Source organism: Channa argus, chromosome 20 (genome assembly GCF_033026475.1).
Source record: "Channa argus isolate prfri chromosome 20, Channa argus male v1.0, whole genome shotgun sequence".
In the NCBI taxonomy this organism is placed as follows: domain Eukaryota; kingdom Metazoa; phylum Chordata; class Actinopteri; order Anabantiformes; family Channidae; genus Channa; species Channa argus.
This window is the reverse complement of record NC_090216.1, coordinates 9,010,982-9,035,327: the sequence shown is the minus strand read 5'-3', so window position 1 is coordinate 9,035,327 and position 24,346 is coordinate 9,010,982. Positions and strand designations below refer to the sequence as shown.

The following is a 24,346-nucleotide window of genomic DNA, read 5'->3' as shown; positions in this document are numbered from 1 at the left end:
TGGATTGATTCTAATGTCAGCACATTGTCAACAACCTGATATAGTCCTTCTACTGTTCATCACATTGTTATTTTGTAATGACAATATATTATTTTTGTATAAAGCTGTTGGGAAAAGCCTTAATGACATGATGAAGATCACCTCCAAATGTCCAAGTGTCAAATAAAAGTGGATGAATATTAACATGAATATTAGTGCATGATTTGAAATCATTTGGATCACACTGTTGGATGTGGACAGTGCACTACACTTTACACAAAACAGTTTCTCTCTGCCTCCCCATTGTTTCTTGTTTTCAGAACCAAGGACAGTTCTCCAGCAGCCGGCCTGTAGCATCACGTCTGACGCAACGGCCTTTTATTCTGAGATCAGTAAATTCAGGGTGCAGCACTCACATACTGTACGTTTGTTTTGCACACCTAAAGTTATTAATTCTGGTAATTAATAATAAAATATACAGTAGACTGATGTCACATTTTCCATTGGTTGCTAAAAATGTATGACCTTACGGAAACTAAAGGAGGTTCTAGCTTCATGCAGTCTGCCTTCTAGAAAAGCAATTTGGCTCTTTTTCTTTTCTGTCTGCCAGAGTGGAAGGGATTTTGAAAAACAACACATCAGAAAACAGTGTCTGTTCAGTTCTTCTGTTTAACATTTCAAAATAGAAAACACAGCAGCACACTAACTGGTGGTGGTAAGGCAAGATAAAGACAAATAAACTAACTGAAGGCCCTCCACTTTCTTTCCGTTGTTATTTTTCAGTTTTGATAAATGGAACAAAGCATAGTAGATACTGAGCCCTTCAGGCAAAATAACCAGTCCGCAGCTCAAAATATATGCTCAAAATATATTTAACCAGATACTGTAGCTGAACCAAGAGCTCTCACTAAAACCTTTTTAGGTTTTGTAGTTTGGAATGCATTAGGGACCTCTTACAGTACTTAGTTATATATTCCATCCCATAAAAGAGACATTTTAGACTTTTTAAGTTTATTATAGTCCCATGTTAAATTGGTTAAAAATTCCTTCACTGTGCCCATTGACTTTGCGGCTGTGACAAAGTGGATTTTGATGCTTGGATTCTGACGTAGTGAAAGAAACTACATGTTTCCATCAGTTCTTGCTAGTTTTATGCACAATCAATCCCAATACTTACTCTAGGTCATTCATCGTCTTGTAGTTGGACAGTTACTGGTTATTGTGACAAATGCAATACATTGTTTTCACTCAGTCAGTATTGAAGTATCAAGTGTCACCCAACAGTAGTTAACTTCTTTTTGCTCCTTAAGAACAGATATCAGAGTCCGTATTTTTTGAGCACCAAGCAGAGAGGCAGTGCACACAGAGAGTCCACAGAGAGTAAGAAGGAGGAGTATTAAGCAGCGGCTGCACTTTTTGCACAATTCAGCACTTTAATTGGCCAGCCTGTACAGAAAGCAATACATAGGGGATGTCTTCTCTGAGTGGTGACAACCTTTCCTGGGTGTGCAGTGAGCAACAACTAAACTGTCACTGTGGAATTATAGAGGAAGACAGGCATTAGTCAGATCCATCAACAAGCAGCAGAGGTTTTATGCCTATGCTACAGTAAGCCCTGCTACTATTTCTGTTCCCCAGATTTCCACATGGAGAAACTGAAGTTTTTCTGAGGCTACAGAGCCTGATAACTGCAGGTTTTTGTTAGGGTTTTCTTTTTCTTTTTTGCCAATAAAGTCACATCTCTGTGCTCTGGATGTGGGAAACAAAAAAAAAACATGCCCTCTTTTTTTATGTTCTATAAATTCCTGACACCCCAACTCAGTGAGCCAGCAAGTGTTGGAGAACAACCACATTTATCTCTGGTTTATGTAATGTTTACCTAAAAATAGGTACATCTCTACTCAGCACACCTAGATTGGAGCTTCAAATAGGTCACGGCCAGGTGCAGTCATAAATCACTTACTTAGGATGTATTAAAACTGATGAATCACAAACAAAAAAAACTTATGCTGCAGGTTGATGCAAACTGTGCTGCTTCATACAGTGGATTATATTTTAGTCACCAGTATGAAATGATGCTAAAATGCTAACACAGAAACCAAGAATTAGCCGTTATAATACACGTACCAGCACCTCCCCATCTACCTACTTTGTAACACGTTTGTCAGCTTCATATTCTTCACCCGATTTGGATCTTATCACACCCATTCAATGTCTGTTATCTGTCAAGACCATCTATCCCTTGTGGGAAAAAAAGCAAATAAGTGTATTTTCTAAAATGTCAATGACAGTTTTATTTGTGGAAGAAAGTCTTTACTAGCATTGAAAAATCAGCACTCAAGGATTTTATTTCATTCAGTTCAGCTTCTACATTTGCACTTATTTCTCCTGCGGTTAATTGTAAACAGGCAATCCAGCATCCACATCAACCCCTCTTGATAAACTGTGTGTGTGTGTGTGTGTGTGTGTGTGTGTGTGTGTGTGTGTGTGTGTGTGTGTGTGTGTGTGTGTGTGTGTGTGTGTGTGTGTGTGTGTGTGTGTGTGTAAGACAGTTTGTGTGAGTGAAAGAGAGAGTGAGAGATTGTGACAATGCCTCAATTCTTAGCCTGTAATCCTCTCAGGGATATTGCTTCGAGTGGCCGCTCTGCTGCTCCAGCTTCCTTAATTACACATCTGTGCTGACTCACTACAACTATAATCTGGCACGATGGCGCTACATGCTACTGCTAACAAAAGCAGCCTGCATCCCATCAATGCTGCACAGGTTCCTCAGTGTATAACAGACAAATGAGGCCCATGATGCTTGGCCCCAGTAGCTAATTACCATTCAGCAGCATGTAATTACTTACTGGAGCAGATGGGTGAGATCATAAACAGAAGTGGACATGGAGGGGAAAAGGTCACTGGTAAAAAGGCACAAGAGGAGTCAGCGAATATCATCAAACACTTAATATTTTCATATAAATGATTCATAAGGTCATTTTATCAGGACCTTTGGGTCAAGTAAAATGAATAATTTAAAATAGCTCGACAAAACTGTCTGTGTTGTTGTGATCGGATTGTTGTAAATGGTAAAATGACAGCAGTTATGTAGCAAGAACTGTGCAAAGTGCTTTACAAAACCTCACACCCACACACACCTACATTCACACAACGATTGAAGCCGAGCTGGCAAGGAAGGTGCAGACCTGCACATCTGAAGTAGATTTCAGTGTTTTACTCCAAAACTTATATTTAGGAGTAGCTGGAAATGAAGCCACCCATGACCAAATGATCTTTGGGACAAGTTAAGACAATGTTAAATCAAAGCCTAAAGCAAACTTGTAAGAATATTTACTGGAAACTTCAAACAGTGAACACAGGAGCTTCGGCTATTCACCGTCTTCTGTCTGCAGAGTTCTGGCCTTTGCAGCTGCCTATTAAGACCCAGTTCATCGGCTGTGTAAGAATGAGCTCCACAAGGTTCCATCTGACACTCCTCTCTGCCTCCCCTCAGGGTCTTTGGCCACCTTTTAACAGAAAAGCGTTTAGGGTGAAAATAAATCCTGTTCTTATCTCTGCCTGCAGCTGCCATGTGGTTACACAGCTCCACGGGGAGATCACCGCTGTCAGTGTTAAAATGTCACATGTAAAGGTGCTGGGGGAGGTGGGAAAGGATTTAGAGGACAGACATGTATGCACAAACACAGACACAGACACACACAAAGAGAATAGTGGTGAGCACATGGGAGACTGAAAGAACCGGGGTTTTAGCCTGTGTGACAACAAACATCTGCAGTGTTGATGTGTCCTGGGGCAAAATACAGCTGAAGAGTTGCTATAACTTGGCCCAAACCTTTGACCTCTGAGAGTTTCACAAATAAACACATTTGATATTAATGCAATATACTGTACATATAAACACAGAACAAATACAAAGCCCTGAATCCACACTCACATGCACACAGTTTGTTTGGGGGAAAGGAATGCTGACTTTGCCATCAGCCAAATACTGCTGCACCAAAGGTTATGGACTTAACTTGTTCTGACATTTTGTTTCTAGTTTTGGTATGCTACAGTCCCCTCCAAAAGTACTGGAACAGCAAGGCTAATTATTTTGTCTTTGTTGTACAGTGAAGATATGTGGAATTTAAAATTAAAAGATGAATAAGAAACTAAGAGTCACACTTTTTATATTTCATTTGATGTCGATTACATCTAGATATGTTAAACAACAGACACATCAGCAGAAGGAATCAGAACCCCAGATTGGAATTTGCGAAAAAGGTACAGAGAAGAACCATAAAAGTTTAAAGCTTTATGCACTGCTGAGACCAAGGAAGGAAGAAGGAAGAAAGGATCTGTTCATGCTCTTAACAATACAAGCTCATCTGTGAAGCACGGTGGAGGTACTGCCATGGTTTGTGCTGCACGGGCCGAACTTACTTTAAACGTCAGTTCCAATACTTTTGAATGGTTGATGGACAAGATAATAAAATTAATATATTTAGTTTAAAAGTGCCTTTCAAGTCCCTCAAGGTCACTGTACAGAGAAGCAACAATCAATAACAAAGTATGAACAGAGCATAAGAACAAACTACTAGTTGAACGTGCGGTGGATGTGGAAAGAAGAACGAAGTGTACGGGAAGGGGTGTATGCAAGGATATTAAGGGCTTTAAAAGTAAATATATTTGATGCGAAGCAAATGAAGCAGTTGTAGAGTGAGGGTGACATGTTGTATGGCAGGAGTCTGGGTTTTATAACCAGCAGCAGACTTCTGAACCAGTTGATGGAGAAGCTTGTGTGAAATATCAGATAATAGATCATTACAGTAGTCAAGACAGGAAAGTGGATAAGGAGAGAAGTGTTATGCAGCGTAAAAGCAGGACAAAGCTAAGTAATGTTACGAAGATGGAAGTAACATGTCTTTGTGGTTCCATTGACATTGGGTACAAAAGATAAGGTGCTATCAAAGAGAACACCCAAGTTCCTAATCTGGGGGGAAGGAGTCAATGGGAAGGGAGGAAGTCTCAGACTCTGACAGGGAGGATTTGGTGCCAGAATAAGAACCTCAGTCTTGTTACTATTAAGGTGAAGAAAGTTAATACCACGGTTTTATTTTAACACTTGGTTTGGTGCGATGCTCTATACTGTTTAATGTATCAAGGTGTAAATGGCATAAAAATAAGCTGAATTTCTGAACGTTTGTCTGATATGCATCCTTTGATCTTAAATCCAAATGCCTTTAGAGTAAATCAAACACAATTGAATTGGCCTTGCCCTTTCAATGGGGGTGGGGGGGGGCTTTATATACTACATTTTTCATTCTGAGTCATTCTGAGAACTTAAAAGTGCTTTCACGTTTATGCCCTAGAGTATACGTTATTCTTAAGGTTCCTAAGGTTGAGATTTGTTTGCAACTCAGAGCCACAAATTGAAATATTACAGTGAAAATGTTGGAATTTGATATGTCACAATAGATAATAACTTGGAGAGTGACTTGGTACGTTTTAAAGTAGATTGCTGTAGAAACAGCATTGCACAAAGGTGAAGTGCAGCACAATAAATGGAATAAAATACTGGAATGAGGATTAAGAAATTGTGTGAATTATGTCAATTTCACTCGTTGTGACAGAAGGGATGTGTTTGAAAGACAGATGCGATAAAACTTTTAGACAATGTGGGACTGTTGAGCTGCTCACTCAGCAGTGTTGCTTTCTTTTGTTTTGCTGATCTATAGAATTTTACTCACACTGACAGTGAGAAGCATCTATATTAGTGCTGATATGTGACAGGCTGCAAACATACTGTGTGGTTTGTTATTAATTAGGTGACATATTGATTAAGATTTGGTGTAAAAAAAAAAATAAAAAATGTCCATGAAGAAGTTGAATGATTGCAAACATTTACAGTAAATATTACTTGATTAGGACTTTTTGTCAAATCTATATTGATTTTTGAACCCTGCAGTAAGCTTCAGTTTCTAATAATGAAAGATGCTACTCCCATTAAGAGAACATGTAAATGTGATAAATGATGTTTACATAATTAAATTGAATTGATTCAAATTACACTTGCAAACAGTGGCTATGTTGAAGTGACACATGAGATAAAACTTTTGGACAACTGTGTGATCAGTCTGTTGCATTTTATACAATTATACAAGCAAAACTAAATGACAGGAAAACTTTGTAACTATTCTAATACTGCATAAAATATGCATATTTACATGTAGTTTTTGTGTGCTTTTGTTTCTGAGAACATAATACAGACTTCTATTGTGGCTAAAATGTGAGGGGGGCCTGGTGGCTCAGTGGCAGAGCATTTGGTTGGGATGCAGAAGGCTGTGTGTTCGAATGCCACCCCACCAGGTTAAATGAAAAAATATATATAAGCTTCTAACAAGAAATTATGATTTACATTTGTTTTAAATAGTTTTATTATATGAACTGTTATTAACTATTATATTAACTGAAGAAAAAAGGCTCAACAAAAGCTACAGAGGACAAGCACCTTACTTGTCAAACTGCCTGGCTGGCTGGTAACACTTTAAATGTTACGCTTGAAATTCATGTAATGCATCTAAAGAAATCTCAGTATGAAAAAAAAACAGATTAAATTAAGTGTGTAAAGATCCAGACGTTTCAATGTAGATACCTGAAACTCAGAGTAAAGGTGAGCACAAAGAAACAGTTTCCCTCTCGAAGGGAAGCAACAGAAAGCAAAAGACATCTGGTTTAACAACTAAATGTTTTAACACTGAGTAGATTGTCAAGTTTTTTGGGGCCAAAAACGAAAAAAAAACAAAACTTTTGGCTGCAGCAGGTTGAAGGCAGTTTAAGGTAACACTGAAAAGGGATTGCAGCTGCACGACCCACAAAGCTCATTGCTTTAACATGTTCCTGAATGATACAAGAGACCAGCTGCGTTCTGAAGGTCCTTGATGGCAGGCTCAAGTGTTTTCTCCTTAGTGGGCCATCGTGTTCTCAAAGACCTACAGTAAGTACTGAAGCATCATCCATGTCAAGTGGCGGGACCCTGTCACCCTAGCAACAGGAAGGAAGCTATTTTGAGCCATGGGCACGTTGCCACCCCTCTAGAAGCCAGAGCTTTATGGTGGCTTGGAAGTGGCAAAAACTTGCATGTGGCTGCAAAGACATGTGTCCTGCTGCTACTAACACGTCTGCTCCTCTATATGAACATTATTTCATTTATTCCCAATACATGCAGGAGAATGAATAAACAATCTGCTACATGGCTGTAAAGAATGTAAAAAGTGGTCTAAATGTTGTAGCAATGTACATTTTCTGCAAAGTGGTGGATGTGGGCTTGGCTGGCCTGTCCAGAACTAGTGTGGTGCTGTGGGGCTGAAATAACACTGCAACACTACAACACTTAAACTCAACAAATCAGAGAAAGTGGGAGATAAGAAAAGCATTGTTTTGTATTTAAGGACACTGTTGGATAGATTTTGCTACTATTTTCAATGTGAAATAGTGTTACACATTATGCACGGAGCCTGAGGGGGAAGTGTTATTTCCCTCCCGCTTCCTTCCACTGGGAGGTCAGAGAGGAGGTTCATCCAGACACAAGCCCCCGAGGAGTCACGTTTAGTTGAAGGATTTATCAGCGGAGTTGATGCCACATATCATGGCATCTCACACTGCCCCTTGTTTGGATTTTAAACTTCAAACAGTCAACTTTAAAACTGTCAAGATAAGAGAATATATCCTGACGAGCAACATGTGAGTGTGCTTCAAGCTCTTGTTAGGAAGCCTGAGTCAAAAGGCAAAGCTATGATTGCAAACCCTCCACGTCAATAGCACAGTGATGACACTCGTTTCACAGTGTTTATTTCTCGAATGTGAACTGTGACCCAGCTCGGAGAATAAGTGCGACCGAGAGTAATTCGGAGAATCGTCAAACGAACACAGACGTCCCGGCGGCATTTGTTTACAAAGAGCCACAACCTCCCCTGAGGGAGCACAGGATACAAAACAAGAGACACGAGCCAAGCAGAAACAGCCGTGCTGCCTAATGGCTGTAGCAGCTAGACTGCAGCTACCCATGTGAAACTAATGTCAAAAGAAACCAAGGTCAACATGAGTTCTGATTGCCAATTTTCTGCAGTTAAACTCTAAACAAACTTTTTATTTACGTCCAACCAGTAGCACATGTTGCTTTAATCAGAGCACTGTTGGGCTGGTTTCTGCTCAGATGCAGAGCAGCAGACACTGAACAGATGTATCTTGCTCAAATTGAAATTCAAACAGGTGATGAAAAGACATTTTTCAGCCAGTGGCTGCCTCACAAAGAAAGAAAAAAAAAACATTCATGTTGCCTGTGATGATAGCCATCCTTTGATTGCCTCAAAATGTTTAGTGATTTTGTTTTTACTTATTTTTTTTGCCTTTGTTAGAGAGGATAAGGTTGAGAGTTGACAGGAAATGAGGAAGAAGGCAAAGCATTTACCAAATGTCCCCAGGAGACTCAAACCAGGAACATAGCAATTACATGCTCAGAGGCTTTAACCTCTAGGCTACAGGATGCCACAGTTTTTACTTGTCATGACAGAATAAGAGTAGGCAGTGTGGAAAGCTACAAGTACTCATCCTCAGATTGCTTCCATTATACTTACGGGTGCCATCAAAGCGTGTGGCGATGTTGTCCAGAAAGGTGTTCTGGGGGGCCAGGAGGCCCTTCATCACCGGCATCTTGACCCAGGTGAGGGATGGCCAGCAGCTGGCTCGAGGTCACACCATCCCAGAAGCAAAGCAGGTGGCTTCCAGGGGTTCTCAGCAGGTGCTTCAGACTTCGAAGGTGACAGTCCAGTGCTGGTCACAGGTACACACATACACAGAGGAAGCGGCCACACTTCTCCAAGCGATGCCTCTTCGAAAGACAAAAGAGCAGCCTGGGAAGACTAAAATAGCTCACTCCAACAATGCAGAGGTTTGGGTGTGGGTAGCCCACAAGAGAAGAATTTAGGAGCAAGAATCACCTACAGCAGCTCAGTCAGCAAATAGACAGTGACACTGAGGTCCAAAGATCAGATCAGTCAGCCCAGCTGTTGCTTGCCTGTACCTTTCAACTGGAGATCTCATTCTGGCAGCAAGGTGCAGAAAGTTATCCTTTAAGTCCATCTATAAAAGAACCAGGTATCTGCAGGATGAAAAAATGACAGAGCATATATCTACACCTCGTTCATCCCTCAGCTCAATGCTCTGTCGGGATGCTGTAAGCTGAGTTGTTACATCTTCTTGAGCTGTCTCTCCTCCTCGCTTCTCTCTCTCTCGCTCGTATTTAGCCAATGAGATGCAGGCATCGTCTGTGGGGACCTGTTTTCATCTGTGGCGGGGGTATAAAAAGAGAGAGAGACAGGGAGAGTGAGAGAGAGAGAAAGAGAGTGAGAGAGCAGAAAGGTGGAGGAACAAGGAAGGGAGGGAGGAAAGATGCTTTTGGAGCAGCTGACAGCACCATACACCTCTAGTACTACTATCAGCACATGGCTTTTGTGTGCACGTCTACAAATGTAGGAAAACAGGATTAACAGCATCTTGGACAATGCAGCGTGTTGCTTTCTTTTAAACTTTGAGTGAGTGGCAGATGTATTCAGATTTATTCATTTTCCTAAAACATACAGTGCAGGAGCTGCATGGGTGCCAAAGACTGCAGACCTAAAATCTCACTGCTAGAGTTCTAGTGTTTTAACTAGTCTATTCGGGATGAAGCTCGTCACTGTTGCCCTCCCAGGCCCTATAGTACCCTCATGAGAGAATTAAGGCTCTGGGATGAAAGCTGCTAAAAGCGGATTAAATGGATAAGCCTGGAGATGTTTTTCATGAAGACTTGATGCTTAACACAACAAAGTAACATTGTGTCTTAACTCACTTTGCCCCATGCAAACAGCACAGCTTAGCTGACGAGGGAAATACTTCTAGATAGTGACAATGTTTTCAAAAAAAAGTCTTCTGTGCATCTTGTGCATTTTTAATGAGCAACAGTAATCTCATTAGATTTTCATAGTAATCAGGGACAGATGATCCTACTATTAATTTACTTAATGTATGTGTAATTAAATATTAATGATTTTTTAGATAGCTTGTCCTTTTTTGGATTTTTGTTAGGTGGCAAGATCCCAGCTTAGTTGTAAATACGAGAAGTGAATGATCTGTCCGTTTTTTCATCTGTCAAATGTCTGCAGCTTAAAAATGGTGGAGACTAAAATGAGGTTTTCTGCAAGAATAGAGGTGTGAATTTTTTATTGAATTGTGAAGCACTTTCTACAATGAAGCTTTTTTTACACCTTCATACCAGGGCCACCAACAACAGCCGTCAAAAGCCTGACCTAAATAACTCGGGGAAATATAAAGTAAAATAACTTTTTTTTTTTTTATTGGGTTTGAAAATTGAATATTTTTAAGTCTTTCTGTGCCTATAAAAAATAACAAAATATAAAGTCTCATATCTTTGCTAGACCATACATCAAGTATAATTTTGTGCAAGTGGGAGTAGAGTAACCAAAAAAATGGATGAGAAAAGAAATTGAAATATGCAAGTTTCTTGTGGGCGTGTTGTTAATTTCAGAAAATGCTGAGCACATTCGGCAGCTGTGTGGGCGTTTCCTCAAGCCAGTAGAGAAGTTTGTAATCTTTAGGGAGAAAAATAAGTTTGGTCATGATTGGTCATGAAATTCCTGTCTTGAGCTCTAGATCTGTGAAATAAGAATAACCAGGTCGAGAAAGTGGTGAATGATCATGGGCCTATTCATTTCCGTAATGTCGGAGAAAAAAGTTGTATATAAATGCACAATTAACCATCTCAAAGGCAACACAGGTGCTGCATAAAGGAAAAAATAAAAAGGGAAAGTAAAAGACTGTCTCACTGACTATAGCAGACTTTTGTTCTCCCCCTCAGATCCTGTTCGTGCCCTGGCAGCTATTCACTGCTATCCATTTTTAATGGCTTCTCATTGTCTGTTCCTGTCGTAGTTCGTCCGTCTCTGCTTGTCGCTTATAAAGAGGCTAATCCATTAAACATGCTCAGTATCTCCTCTGCAGCCTGATACGACACAGTGGTGCACAGCCAACCAGGTGGAACATTGTCCCAACTACATTTCCCATAGTTCTTAGCTGTGTGGAGACTTCTGGCATCTACCCTAAGCTCCCCATCAGGCATCCTTCACTAAACATGTTACATCTTCTCTGTCAATTAAACATGTTGTCCTTCCCTTAGCAAACCCATCGAGAAATCAGCTCTGTCATTCTCGGATCTCAGCTGCCTACACTGAAATAACTTTAAACAGAGCAGATGTGCCCAAACACCGTGTGTGTGAATGTGTGTGTGTGCAAATCCTTCAGACACGTGAGGGAAAACAGGGTAAGGAAGAATCACACCAACTCTCTAACCACAAAAATAAGACAAATATATATCAACGACACAAAATCAGTAAATCCTTTCATAAAATGATTTGAAAATTGCTTAATTTCTGTTTCATAATCTACAGATTTTGCACAATAAAATCTAAATTAAAATGGTTTCCCTTCATCCACGTTGGGTTTAGCACCATTACACAGAGAGCTTAGACCAGACAGTTCTGTGAAACAAAAACAGTTTAAAAGCAAACATGAACACAGAAAAAGGAGAAATTTTCCTTGTTTTGTGTAAATTCAGATTTTTAATGTTCAATATGGTCCAAAACTGACAAGAAATGTTTATTCATGAAATGTTTCTTTTTCATCTGACCTCAAATCTTGAAAATCAGCACAATAACATGTATGACATCCATCTTTTGGCAAAAAAAAAAAAAAAAAAAGCAACAGTTTAGCATGAGATTGAACATATATCTAAGTGCTTTATAAATAAAATGAATTATTATTATTATTATTATTGTTGTTGTTGTTGTTTCCCTGCTTTAAAACCCATAGACATGGACAAAAATAAACCCATGTCTGTTTTATCTTTGTATGAAGAGTAAAGGCAAGGTCGGCATAGTGTGTGCACAAGTGTAGTGCAGCAGGGAGGACACACATATACTGGTTGTCTAAATTAATATCTACTATCACTATACTATTAATATCTATCACTAAAGAACATGAGGAAGATGAAAGAGAAATGTCCTCATGTGACTAAAGGTTAAACTTCTGAAACAAACCACCACACAGGGAATACAACGCTCAGTTCCTGCTCCTTTATGACATCATCTCATAAAAAGGCCATTAGGCTTCAGTGAAGTAAATTTAGCTTTTATCCGTTCACTGCTGTTTCGGTCTGATCACAGTATGAATCCAAAATAAAGCCGGACCAGTCAAATCTCTCCTGAAATGGGATGTTACTAAAAATATTAGCCCACTTTGTCAACACAGACACCTGCAGGAGGGAAAGCCTGCCATGCAACAACACACGAGAGGGGATTGTTTTGTTAAGTTGCAGTTTTTCCCTCTTGACAACATGATAAATAACTGCTGAGAATGGAAATCTAATCTCAGAACCTAATGTAATATAAAATCAATGTTTAAAGCTGTGAATACTTTAATTCCAAAGCATGTCTAATCTTAATATTACTGTGTATTGATATGTCCAGCACTACTGCATTTGCATTCGACTCTTTTTTGACTCTGATTTTGTCTGATTGGCTTAAAATGAGTGAGCTGAAGGCACCAACGCAGGCATAATCAAGACTCGATGGGAAGGGAAAGTGGTGAATCTGACAGATTGAAGAAACAGACAGTAGAAATAATGACTACTGTGCTAAAAATATCTTAGATGTAGAAGTAGCTCCCTCTAGAGGCTGATAAGGTCCAGGCATTGATTTGCAGTAAAAAGAAGTAGAGTTGGTCAGATGATGAAGAGTAAACTCAAACTGGCAAACAAAGGACCCCAAAAAAGCTACCGAACTTGTGATCGAAAAGATCCACTGGGCTCAGCATCTGTGGAGCTTTGTGCAGGGGGTCCTAAAAGAAAGATCTAATTAATGTTATTTAAAACAGAATTACATAGAAAAATATGTTTGTTGAAAAGCAGATTTTTCAGCACAAAGAAATACTACAATAGAAATGCAAACTGAATGCTTAACCATACCATATCATATATACAGTGAACAGTATATAATATTAGTAAGTCCAGATTCCATAGGCTTATTTCTGATGGGGTGAAAAATTATTCAGTAGTTTGTTAATAGAAGGAAGGTTTAGGATGGTTTTCTCTGTTGCACTGCAGCCCCACTCCATGATTTAGGCAAACAGGAAGGTTTATTTTTATATGTAAATCTTGCCAAATGTTGCTTTAATCTTCACAGGCAACTGGTCCTTATGGCACCATGAATGTGGTGATGCCACAACATTCAACAACACCAGATGGTATCAACTGAGATTATTTTTTTTATTAATATGTAGCAATGTAAATGTTTCATAAAGCTTAAGCAAGGCCACTGAGGAGAATATATAGATATTTAAGGCAGCATTTATCCACCTGCTTAATAAAAAAACAAGTGAAAACAACTGTCAACAAACACTAATGTTTTGTGTATGACAGTCTCCATAGGCACAGTTCATCAACTCATTCAAGCAAAGTTAATACTGACATTTTCTTAAGTCGTTCGGTGCTCACCACTGTCAGAAGCACGCCCATTCCTCAAATATAAGGATTCAGGAAACTGTTTTTCCCAATAAAAAGTCAGCGTATTCTTTCTTGCGCAGGACTCGTTGCATTTTGAAGGTGTTGGGTGAGGTGTTTGAGAAGTCCATCATCTTTTTAGAAAGCTCTCTGAACGCACCCTCTGCCACAAGCTGCACCCTCACTGATCCAATGCTGCCTTTGACACGAAAAGACTTGTAGACAGCTGAGTCTTGCTGGAGACAGATATCCAGCTGGCACGAAGACGAGAGTCAGAAAATGACATTAAAGGGTGAATTCATTATAAGTGCAAGCATACTGTGTGTTTTCACTGCTTGCTGGGTCTGTTTTACCTTATATCGTTGTTCCTCTGAAAGCTTCCTTACACCTTTCAGCTCTATGAACACCTGGTAATGAGGATCTGAGCCACCAATTGAATCTCCTACATCACAGTAAAGTCAGATTGTTTAGAGTGCAAAGTGATCCAGATTAACCAATCGCATGCACAAATGTCAGATCACAAATTGCTATGCTATGCTATGGAGAGAAACATCTTACCCATGATGCCACTCTCAGCGCAGCTGTAATCCACCAGCTGAGCTCCGGGCCACTGAGCAACAGCTTTCTTCAGTGCACCAAGGAACAAAGTTTCAGAAACCTTCTCTCCTCGAACATTCAACATCTGGCCCCGTCTGACAGAAGACACGGGCAAGGAGATATTTCACTTATTAGACAATAAAAAAGGCAAAAGTTCATACATATGCATAGATTTTCACACTGGGCCATAATGTACCTGTACAGAAATTCAACAATAGGACACCGATTATGGAATCCAACTACCTTCACTATATCTCCAATGCGATATCTGTAAAACAGCAAACACTAGAATCATTGATGCAGCTGTCCAGCATATTATGTGTAATATAGTTATAATATGACATTTTAATTGCATATCAGAGTGATTGATGGAGCCAGAGCATAAATCTTGACATCTGCATTATCGTTCAATGAGATGCAGCTAATTCTGTCATGACATAGTGCAGTCAAGTGAAACCACATCATATACCAAATAGAAATTATGGGACGTAACTTTGCTCTCACAATTTTTCAAGGTCTAAATTTGGACACAAGGGCACTTAATTGACAATTACCCTCAAATCAGCCTGATTAGCCCCTGTACAGTGGAAACCAAAGCAGCAGCCAGCAGTATAAACCAGGCTGATGGATGGTTAACCTCCATGTTAATTGCAATTATTTTTAATTCTGTTCATAAAATAAAGAACAAATCTGCACAAACTTAAGGAAATAAAAAGCTTTTTTTCCAGACCTGTAGAGTCCTGAAGCATTTGTGATGACAAGTTCATAGTTGTGTCCCTCTGTCACCTCCTCCATCAGCAAAGTTTGAGGTGACTCGTCCTCCAGGCTGCTTTCTGGAAGGAACTCACAGAACATGGAGCAAGGACACAACAGATAGTGTCTGCTTGGCTTCTGAGGCCACAGGTTCACCCCTATTAGACCTGCAGGAGTCCATATAGGCAGCAGACTTATTTTCACCTTATAAGATAAATTACTTGTCTAAGTCTTGGGATGAGTACAATTGGAAAACTGTAGATAAAAATGACTGAAAAAAGCTCCAGAACATGTAACAAACACATTTTTAATACATAATAAACCAATATTTTCAACCACACCTCCCAAAATACCAAAATAAAAAATCTAGATAAATGAATTCCAAAGTCAGGCAGTTGATTTTTTTCATGTCTAGGTTCGTACCTTCAGTGGCGGCGTAGAAAGGAGAGTAGAAAGGCACTCCTTGGCAGTAGTTCTCCCTCAGCATTTCCCCATAGATTTGATTAGAACCTGAATCTACTGCCAGAACCAGGTTGAGGTGCGGCCACAGTCGCCTGGCAATTCCACGAAAGCCTTCCTGGAAGTGGGCCCGGAGCTGAGCAGCCCTTTTCGGGTCTGGCTTAACCAGAGCTTCAAGGCTGGTCCTCACTTTGGGCTCCAGAGCCAGATCGCTGCTGACCTTCCCTTCTTCAATGTCACGCACAAGCTCCTGCCAACGATCCTACGATGCACACAGGAGATCAGATGGAAATTACTTTTCTAATTCTTAGGTCATCATACAAATTAGCAGAGCTTTTCTTTCGGTCAGTGGGAGCCGAAGAACACCAGCGTCACAATTTCACGGGAGGTGACCTGAAAAAGGCCTTGTGGGACTAAAACCTGACATCTGTAAAAGACAGAGCAGTAAAGAACTTTTCTAGTGCAATATTCTGTAAATGTATATCTTAATGTTTGAGAAATGTAAATTATTTTCAAATTTTTGTAACATTTTTTTGGGTAACATTTTCCATATTTTCCTGTATTTTATGACAAAAGTATTAACAATAGGGAGATTAACTACAAATATGAAAGGAGTAAAAGTAACAGCCCATGATAAATCTTGCAATAAGTAAATAAGTAAAACATTTTGTAAAGTGCTTTTCAAAATAAAAGTTACAAAACACTTCACAATAAAAGCATGAACATGCCTGTAGAGCGGTGAAAGCATAGAAGACTGTGGAGGCAAAGTTGGACTCCAGTGCTCCCACACAGGGGTCTTTCAGAGCAAACAGCAGATGCAGGTAGAGGGCATCCTTCTCACTGGGAACCTGAAGAGACAGATGGCAGCTCAGTTCAACTACAACCTTAATTAAAGTCTGCATTAAAACCAAGAGAAAACACTAAAAACTATAATCAGCAACTACTTTCACTGCAAGTCATTCATGATGTGACAAAAAGGTGAAAGCAGACATTGAAGGCAGGTGCTGGCGTCGTGTAGAGGTTGAGCATATGGTGGTAGGAGGCAGGTGTGAAAGAGTTTGGTCCAATGGGAATGCCATTCTCAGACTGCCGAAAGGTAGGTGTGTAGAAGAACTTGGTTGTGCGCTGCAGGTTGTTGGTTGCTGGGAATGCTCTCTGCATGGCATCCAAACACACAGCCACTCCCTGATAAAAACGCACAAATGAATATCAATATGAACGTATTATAAGTTCTATATGCGCAACAACACATCATCATCAAGCCCAAATGAATATCAATATGAACGTAGTATAAGTTCTATATGCGCAACAACACATCATCATCAAGCCTTACCTGCAGAAAGAACTCTGTGTTGGTATCCTTGGTACTGAGCAGCATGGCACTGGATCCTGATGTTCCAGATGTCATGGCCAGGATCAGGGGCTTCTTAGCAATTATCACTTTCTCCTCTCCTGCAGCGACTCGCCTGATGAGCTCTTGGTAATGATTATATGAGGTGATGGGATGACGTGCCCGGAAGACATCGCTGTCTTAAACAACAACAGCGTAACCGTGAACAGTTGAAATGTATGATTAAAGATTAATTTAATTAATTTTTGCCTTTGGAGATACGTAATCTTAAAATCTTCATTAGACTATTGAAGACAATGACGTGTGGCTAAATCCTCAGAAAGAGTTCATAAATTAACCACTTAGTTGAGGTTATTGCTACACATCCTGATCCAAAGGTCATAAGTTAACCTCCATGTTTATGTCTTTACAGATCTTTTTAAGAGTAACCCACAGTTGAATCTTGTTTTATTTGTCGATTGTTTGATGGTAAAATTATTAATAATAAATATCAATGCACACAACAATGTGTCTTATTTTCCTTACCATGTATTGAGCTGAAGTCATACTGTTTTCCATAACAGGTGTTTGCGTTTTTGTGCAGGCGCTTCAGCAGAGTCTGCTCTTGGACTTCTTTCACAGTGAGTGTGTCTGCTTCCAGTTTCTGTCTCTGCCTTTTGCCCAACCAGCAAACAGCCTTCACCGCCAAATACTGAAAGAGTAGACTACTGAAAGTCCGGTTTTCACCTTTTATCTTGGAGTTTATGTTCCTCCATATGAGAGCCATCCCTACCATAACGCAGACACCGATGGCAGAGAGCAGAGGTGGCGGCGTCGCTGTGAAGAAGAGTCCGGTGTTACACAAGGAACATATAGGGAGACAGGTGGGAGCTTTTAGCCATCGTCAAAGTTATATCTGTTACCTTTTTCTACTACACTAATGACAACCAGCTGGCTTTGCAGACAAACGACGTTTTTACAGCGATACTCCGTCATTTCACACATTCAGCTCATCACTTTCAATCCACTTACCATGATTTTGTCCAACTATGGCGACTGCAACCGACAAAACCGCAAAACAAAGCGGTAAAGCAACGCGCAACCAAGAGAAAGCCATCTACAACAAACTACATGGCCTCGTTTCTACTGTTTTTACCATTTACATTACGTCTAGGCTGGATTTATGTGTCAAAAGAAGAGCGTGAACTTTTGCCTTCGCAGCTCCTTGAGTTGCTTCCGTGTTTGGGTCACAGCCTTACGTTGATTTGTTGAGTAAACGATGACGTTTTCGGAACTAATTTTAAAAAATCTGAAAATGACATAAGCCCCAAATTATGAATAAAACCATGTAAAGTCTTTGTTTTTTAGCAAATAAAAATGACAATACATGGATGTTATGATGTCAAAGTTCGTTATCAACAATTTTTCCAAACTAGTGACTCAGGTCAAGAAACACTTTAGATGAAATGTTACATTTATTTATATATTTTATTTTATTTACTTTTTACTGTGTACATTATGCTGTGCAGTAGGTGCTGCATGATTTATGTATATTTCTTTATTAAGAAATATACATAAGTAGGTTCATTGTTTTACAGATGGATCTCGATTTGCCTTTGAGTTCCAGGCATAATTTTAATTGTCCTCAAAAACAATATTAAGACTTTAAACAATCTATCTGTAGATTTTCTACTTTCTGATTTTTATAACGTTATTTGTAAATTATTATTATAGGCCTTCCACACCCATACAGTGTTACTGGTCATTATTTTGGGCACTCGGTGTATAGGGGCTTTAACAAACTTATAAAAGTGGAGTTATTCAAATAAATATACAAAACAAAATTTAAAAAGTTGGAATAATGTCAAAAAGTGGGAAATATCATCCTTAGTAAATATAATGTGGCCAACAGAGCTGGTAAATCATGTAGCACTGCACACTGCACCTCATATTTCTGATGCTTTCAAATAAAGAAGACCGATGAATTTCGGACACATTTATTTATACATGTTCATAGTTTGTTAATTAGTTTCATTAAAGCTATGCAGAAATTATTAACTTGTTACTGTAGTTATATACTTTCTAATTTGAAAAGCAATGTTTGTATCAAGAAGGTAAGATTAGGGGTCACGTCGAGAGCTGCAGAACATGTAATGAGTCTTTCTACCCTTTGGCCGTACATTAGTCCAGAGAAACCCCTTTATCAGCTCTCCTCCTCAGAACCTGTGAAAGATCAGAGAAAACACTGAAACCTTTGATGCGGTGCTGTGCTGGAAATCATCAGATGGAGAGACGTGTAGTTGGCTCACCTGTTTCATTTCCATGGTGACAGCTGACCAAAAAACAGGAAATAACATTAGCATGTATTGGTGAGCACATATTAAATAATTATTTTAGATACCGTATGTACCCTTTTTTTTGGACTAACCTGTCCAACTAGATGAAGGAAACACCAAGGGTCCATCCACAGGCACATCATGAAGCAGCTCAGCCAGCCAGGACAACTCAGCTGGGTTGTCAACAAAACTCTCCTCCGGTTCATCCACACACAGCTCAAACTCTGCCATAGTAAACATAAACCATAAAGTACTCAATGTGTACTGTAGGTCTAACCAAAAACAACACAAGCAAAAAGTCAATATTAAAACTTTCTGTCTTTGCCCTATTAGCTTAGAGATTTTCTGGGTTAAAGTTGCAATATAACTAAAAATACTGGACAGATTGAGCAGCCCTAGTTGTTCGGTGTTCTGTATCTTTTTGTATGTATTATTAATATGTATTCCAAGAACGGAACAGGATGTGAGGTAGCTGATCAATGAGATCTGCCACGAGTCAGAACATATTTTGTCCTCATAGCTGACCTGTCACATCTTCCTCCTCTTCCTCTTTGGCACAGGCTGTTTCCACTGCAGCAATGCAGTCAGACATGGAAGATGTGTAGCTGCTGCTTTGAAGTCTCTGTCTCAAGCACACTGTGTCACAGATGTAGGCCTCTTTGCAGAACCGATTGGCTGCAGAGTGACAGAGAAAAATAACAAGACTGTTATTATGTAAGAAACTGGTTTAAAGATCCCAAATTACTACCCTTTCATACCTCTTACTTTAAAAACTGCTTTGGCTCAAAGTCAGAATTAGATTTTGGCCACAATATTATCTCTTGATTAGCTGATGGTATTAGATGCTCTAAATAAAACCATGTCTGAGACTTGAATATGGAGACTAATCTAAATTTGGTTTGGACAGGGACACAAGTGATATGGAAGGACATAGTTAGATTAGACCCAGATTAGGTCTTATTATAGTGTATGAACCTGCTGACCCTGCATGTCTTCGAGCTGTTGAATGTAGTCGACCGCATCTCTGTTGTTGATGTGGAACCGGTGACTGTCACTCAGGTGCTTCAGGATGTGTTTGGAGTGAAAAGCTGAATAAGTGTAATACACCAGCTTTGGGAGGCACAGAGAGCCCACTGCAGTAATGTCAAACCTGCTGCCCTGGAGAGCAAGACAAAAGGTAAGTGTAAAATAAATAGGTTTGGGTGAAGGGTAGTTCATAGGTTTCGGTATTTTGTCATTAGGACCAACCTGGAAAGTGAAGCGATCAACATCAGCCCAGGACAAGTCAAACAATAGAAACAGTTTCCCCTCCACCTCCTTGAAAAAAATCCAACCAGCATTAGTGATTCATGCACATTCAGGAGCAGCTTGATTAAGAGAGTTCTCTAACTTCAAGTGAAGTTACCTTTTATATACTGTACCCACCTGAAAAATACAGACTCCTTTCAATGTCACACCCAGACGGATTACACTCCCCCCCTCTTTTTTGTCCTGCATATAAAATAACATGCAAAATAGCAGAGCTTAAAATACAAATAGGTTGGACATCAGACCAAATTCATCAAATTTCTGACCTGTCTCATCCTGTAGAAAGTGATTGGTGTATCCTGCAGCCCGCTGGCCTCTTTAATAAACTGCAGCCTGGCTTGGCTACGTGACAAACCCTTCAGCTCACTGTGTAACACCGGGCAGTGCTGGAGCAGGTAGTCTCGCCCCCGACGCTTTATCAGCTGAGAACACAAATGTTACATACACACACCTAAAAGTTGTCATGATTTACAAAGTTTTACAGCCCAAATGGTCACACATTTTCTTTTACCCAAGAGGGGAAGTAATCTTCGGGAAGGAAGTACTGTCTGTGTTTCATCTCCTGTCTTTTCTCTTCATTATTCCTCTCTCTCTGCTCCAGATCTCCGACTTCAGCTTGAAGGGCGGAAGCTGCCAGCTGGAAGTACAAAGCTTCCTGATGGTGGCTCTGTGAGCGGAGCACCTTCTGCCTCAGCTCAGCATAGTAGAGCTGCTGCACTTTGCTGCTCCTGAAACACCCAAAGTGGACATCAAATGATAAAGGTTTCATGGAAGGCTGGTTACTATCACTGGGTCTCAGTAATAATTATACAATGGGATGTGCAGAGGGGCAAACATTCATGTTTGCATATGTGCAGACAGATAACAACGTGCATAATTTTCAGAAAAAGATGCTAATGGGAGCGCTACTTACAAAATTAGCTGCCCGCTCTGTACATAATACTGTGCTCTCAGAAATATAACGAATGGGACCTAAAAAAAAGACAATATTCCAGCATGTTCAAAGAGAAATATTCTTCATTTAAACAATTAGTTTTCGTCACATGAATGAGGCATACAATAAATGTATATATTTAAATACATTAAATATCTAATTAAATGTTATTTTATATGTTGGGGTGATTCTTTTAGTGGTCTATTGAAGCTAAATATTTAAATATACTACATGATACTGTCTGTTACTATACACACATACATAGTCAAACATAATCAGATGTTTATAGGTCAGATAGAGAATGAAATGTTTTGTTTTAAGAAACTTATTGATGTAAATTATTCTCTGGTCCACTGTTTAGCTACAGATGCACAAACTCACGTATAGCTTCAAAATGAATAAAGTATAATGCTTCAATTCAGTTTTTTAGAGCAGTGATTAAATTTGACTCTACTACCACAACAACAACAACAACAAAACAAAAACAAAGGAAAAAAAACTCACAGTTGTAGATCCTCTGCTCCATTTCTTGCCAAAATATTTGCTCAGTTTTTGGTCCAAATCAAGAAAGAGGTATTCATTATCTATGGATACAAAAAGACGTTTAACCAATTAACAAGAACTGTCATTCATCTTCATGGACAGATGAAAGTTTCTATTCTGTTTGTGTTACAGTGTGTTCATTCATTGAGAGCAACCTCCCTAAATTTCAGCGTGCCACAGTGAATGAAGTAAAAACACGTCCTTGTAAACTCCCACACAGGCACTTACTGACCTCTGACAACAGTCAGACCAAACACTTGCAGCTCACTGACACAAAGCTGCTTTAACACACTGCTCAGCACCTCGTGGCCTGTGGCTTTCACCTGAAAAAACACATAAAACAAGAACTAAGTGAGCAGTACATGCATTTAGTTTATGCCCTGAGCTTTGGTTACACTCTGATATGTTGACTTTTTTACTTAAGCATCATGAGACCAGTCACCAGGTCCAACCTGATTGATGTCCAGCTACTACAGCTGGTATTTTATATCCACTTCACAATCCATCATTAATGAAGGACTACGGTACTTTTTTAACTGTAACCTCCACTACAGAGCTCCATTTTTTATGGGTTAATTATGGTGCAAAAATATTATTTCTAAACATTAAACATTAAATTTTATTTAAGAATAGTCCTTGTCTTAGTGACTCATTCTTAAAGTTGATGAAAGCATGATTTTTATGTTGTGACAGCAGCATTAAACAGTGGTAATTTACACTAAATGTGTTCCAGGTGGAATTAGAACAAAAGGCAAGTATAAATAAAAATAAAATAATAAGGCATAAATGACACTCACCCTGATGGTGCAGTCCAGATGCTGTTTGTTGGGCAGAAGGATGCACACTTGCCTTTTCTGTTTCATCTTCACACACGCAGCAGCTTCTGGACGTCTCTATCCACCACATTCCTCTTCCCCTATGAGGACAACAAAACAAGGCAGCCTTCCTCCTCAACTAATGACTTCTGATGACTTCTGCATTTTATGTGAAACACGAGAAAACTGGTTTCCAGTATTAATATGTCCACAATTAAGTGGCTGTTTGGATGTTCAGTGTATGTGGGTTATAAAATACATAAATGTGAAAATGTTTTTATTGATGGATGTCCTTTATAAGTCTACAAACTTTTCTTTCCATGACAAACTGCATGAAATTGTTCTTAATATGAAATAAATCTGTGTTGTGAGGAAAAACAAATTGTAACATGCAGTTTTGTAGGTTATACAGATTTGGAGACAATAAGTTTTTTAAAGAGCTGGAGGTAGCAGATCTTATGACATTGATGTTTTCTTGAGCAATGAGAATGGACATGACAGGGACAACTCATGTTAGATGTTTTGAGAGATAGTCAGGGAGGCAATAGAGGTGGTTTGGATAAGGTTACTGGAGGCATATGACTTACTGTGACGACCCCTGAAACTTATTCCAGAGAAATCTTTTACCAATACTCACTGATATTGTGGATCCAAATACATAGTCGGTAATTTATGTGTATTTATCCACCCCTCAGGAAAAAAAGACAGACAAGACTAATGTTAATCATTAATTTATTTAAAAACATCTATTAATGCCAATTGTGCTTTGCTCTGAGAGCAAAAAAAAAAAAAAAGTGACTTTAGACATTTTATTAGCTGGTGAATCTTCTCATAACCACAAGTTCTCTACACTTTTTTTCTTTTTCATTAAGTTACAATCTACACTTTTGGATGCCCACACAGAATGTTTTTAACATGCACAAAAACAAAACCAAACAAACTCAAAAGAATACTACAGTGCATTAAAATGGCACCTGCTCCCAAAACACAGGCATGTATTTGTTTTATTTATTTTTTTTAATTCTATAAAGCTGTTGTGGGATGTTGTTAATGCAGCTTTAATAAAGAGGATCAACAAACCCAACAAGCAGTTCATAAAAAGTATATCTGTACAGATTCTACTGTGTATTCTACAATATGACACTGACCTTGGGGTAGACAGATGAAATACATTCAAGAGGTAACAAATTGTGTCTCCTACATCTATGTTACTTTTTAAGCATAACTCACTAGATTGTAAAATACAATTCTCAGGTTAAGTACAGTACACAATGAAGCTTCAATGACTGAAGGCGATCAGAGGAAACTTGCAGTACAGTACATAGAGTGGTTTTATCTTGGCGGGTGGGTCCCTCAGAGTCTGGACTTGTACCGAGAATGGGCTCAGAAATGCTTAAAATGTCAAGACGCTCCACTCAGTGTGGATGAACGTTTTGTGCGCTCTAATCACATTCCCATTTGAATAACATACATTTCTGTTCAACATGCTGTGTCATTCATCAATATGTAAAAAGTAACATTTTCCATTGTGGTTTTTTTCCCCCCCGTGTTTTTTTAAATAATAAATAAAGCTGTACATTGAGAAAAAGCTTTTAAATAGTGTGTAACAAGCTGTGTTGTATGGGTCCCCGTCACCAAGCTTTTTCAGAACAAAAGTTTATTTAAATGTGTAACATCAAGCACCCATTTCCCCCTTAT

At 39.2% G+C, this 24,346-nt stretch overlaps 3 protein-coding genes across 6 annotated transcripts in view; all 3 read right to left on the bottom strand.

The window, feature by feature from the left end:
• kcnh4b (potassium voltage-gated channel, subfamily H (eag-related), member 4b) overlaps positions 1–9,443 on the bottom strand; it is a 36,849-nt gene extending 27,406 nt beyond the window's left edge. Inside the window, exon 1 of the mRNA XM_067489078.1 lies at positions 8,598–9,443. Coding sequence (XP_067345179.1) covers positions 8,598–8,673 — 76 coding nt within the window. The 5' untranslated portion in view covers positions 8,674–9,443. The remainder of the gene's footprint in view (positions 1–8,597) is intronic.
• A 2,164-nt stretch (positions 9,444–11,607) lies between these two features.
• Positions 11,608–17,975, bottom strand: ghdc (GH3 domain containing). 3 transcript variants are annotated; one of them, XM_067487731.1, is made up of 12 exons: positions 17,745–17,975; positions 17,259–17,549; positions 16,716–16,912; positions 16,373–16,567; positions 16,111–16,230; positions 15,347–15,644; positions 14,901–15,090; positions 14,367–14,438; positions 14,132–14,265; positions 13,927–14,015; positions 13,568–13,827; positions 11,610–12,912 (listed from the first exon to the last, which is right to left on the bottom strand). In XM_067487731.1, the coding sequence occupies exons 1-11, from the start codon at positions 17,827–17,829 to the stop codon at positions 13,606–13,608; spliced, it is 1,893 nt and encodes a 630-aa protein (XP_067343832.1). In that variant the 5' UTR covers positions 17,830–17,975; the 3' UTR covers positions 11,610–12,912; positions 13,568–13,605. The 3 variants fall into 3 exon arrangements, with proteins under 3 accessions (XP_067343830.1, XP_067343833.1, XP_067343832.1); XM_067487729.1 differs by having other exon boundaries at positions 11,608–13,827; XM_067487732.1 differs by lacking the exon at positions 17,745–17,975 and having other exon boundaries at positions 11,608–13,827; positions 16,716–16,908; positions 17,259–17,399.
• A 314-nt stretch (positions 17,976–18,289) lies between these two features.
• LOC137105484 (FERM domain-containing protein 6-like) lies at positions 18,290–24,052 on the bottom strand. 2 transcript variants are annotated; one of them, XM_067487733.1, is made up of 13 exons: positions 22,631–24,052; positions 22,066–22,156; positions 21,795–21,874; positions 21,270–21,328; positions 20,868–21,084; positions 20,623–20,778; positions 20,474–20,539; positions 20,297–20,365; positions 20,032–20,206; positions 19,574–19,723; positions 19,141–19,272; positions 19,022–19,044; positions 18,290–18,935 (listed from the first exon to the last, which is right to left on the bottom strand). In XM_067487733.1, exons 1-13 carry the CDS (start codon positions 22,694–22,696, stop codon positions 18,894–18,896), a joined length of 1,326 nt encoding a protein of 441 aa, XP_067343834.1. In that variant the 5' UTR covers positions 22,697–24,052; the 3' UTR covers positions 18,290–18,893. The 2 variants fall into 2 exon arrangements, with proteins under 2 accessions (XP_067343834.1, XP_067343835.1); XM_067487734.1 differs by lacking the exon at positions 20,474–20,539.
• Positions 24,053–24,346: the final 294 nt, after the last annotated feature.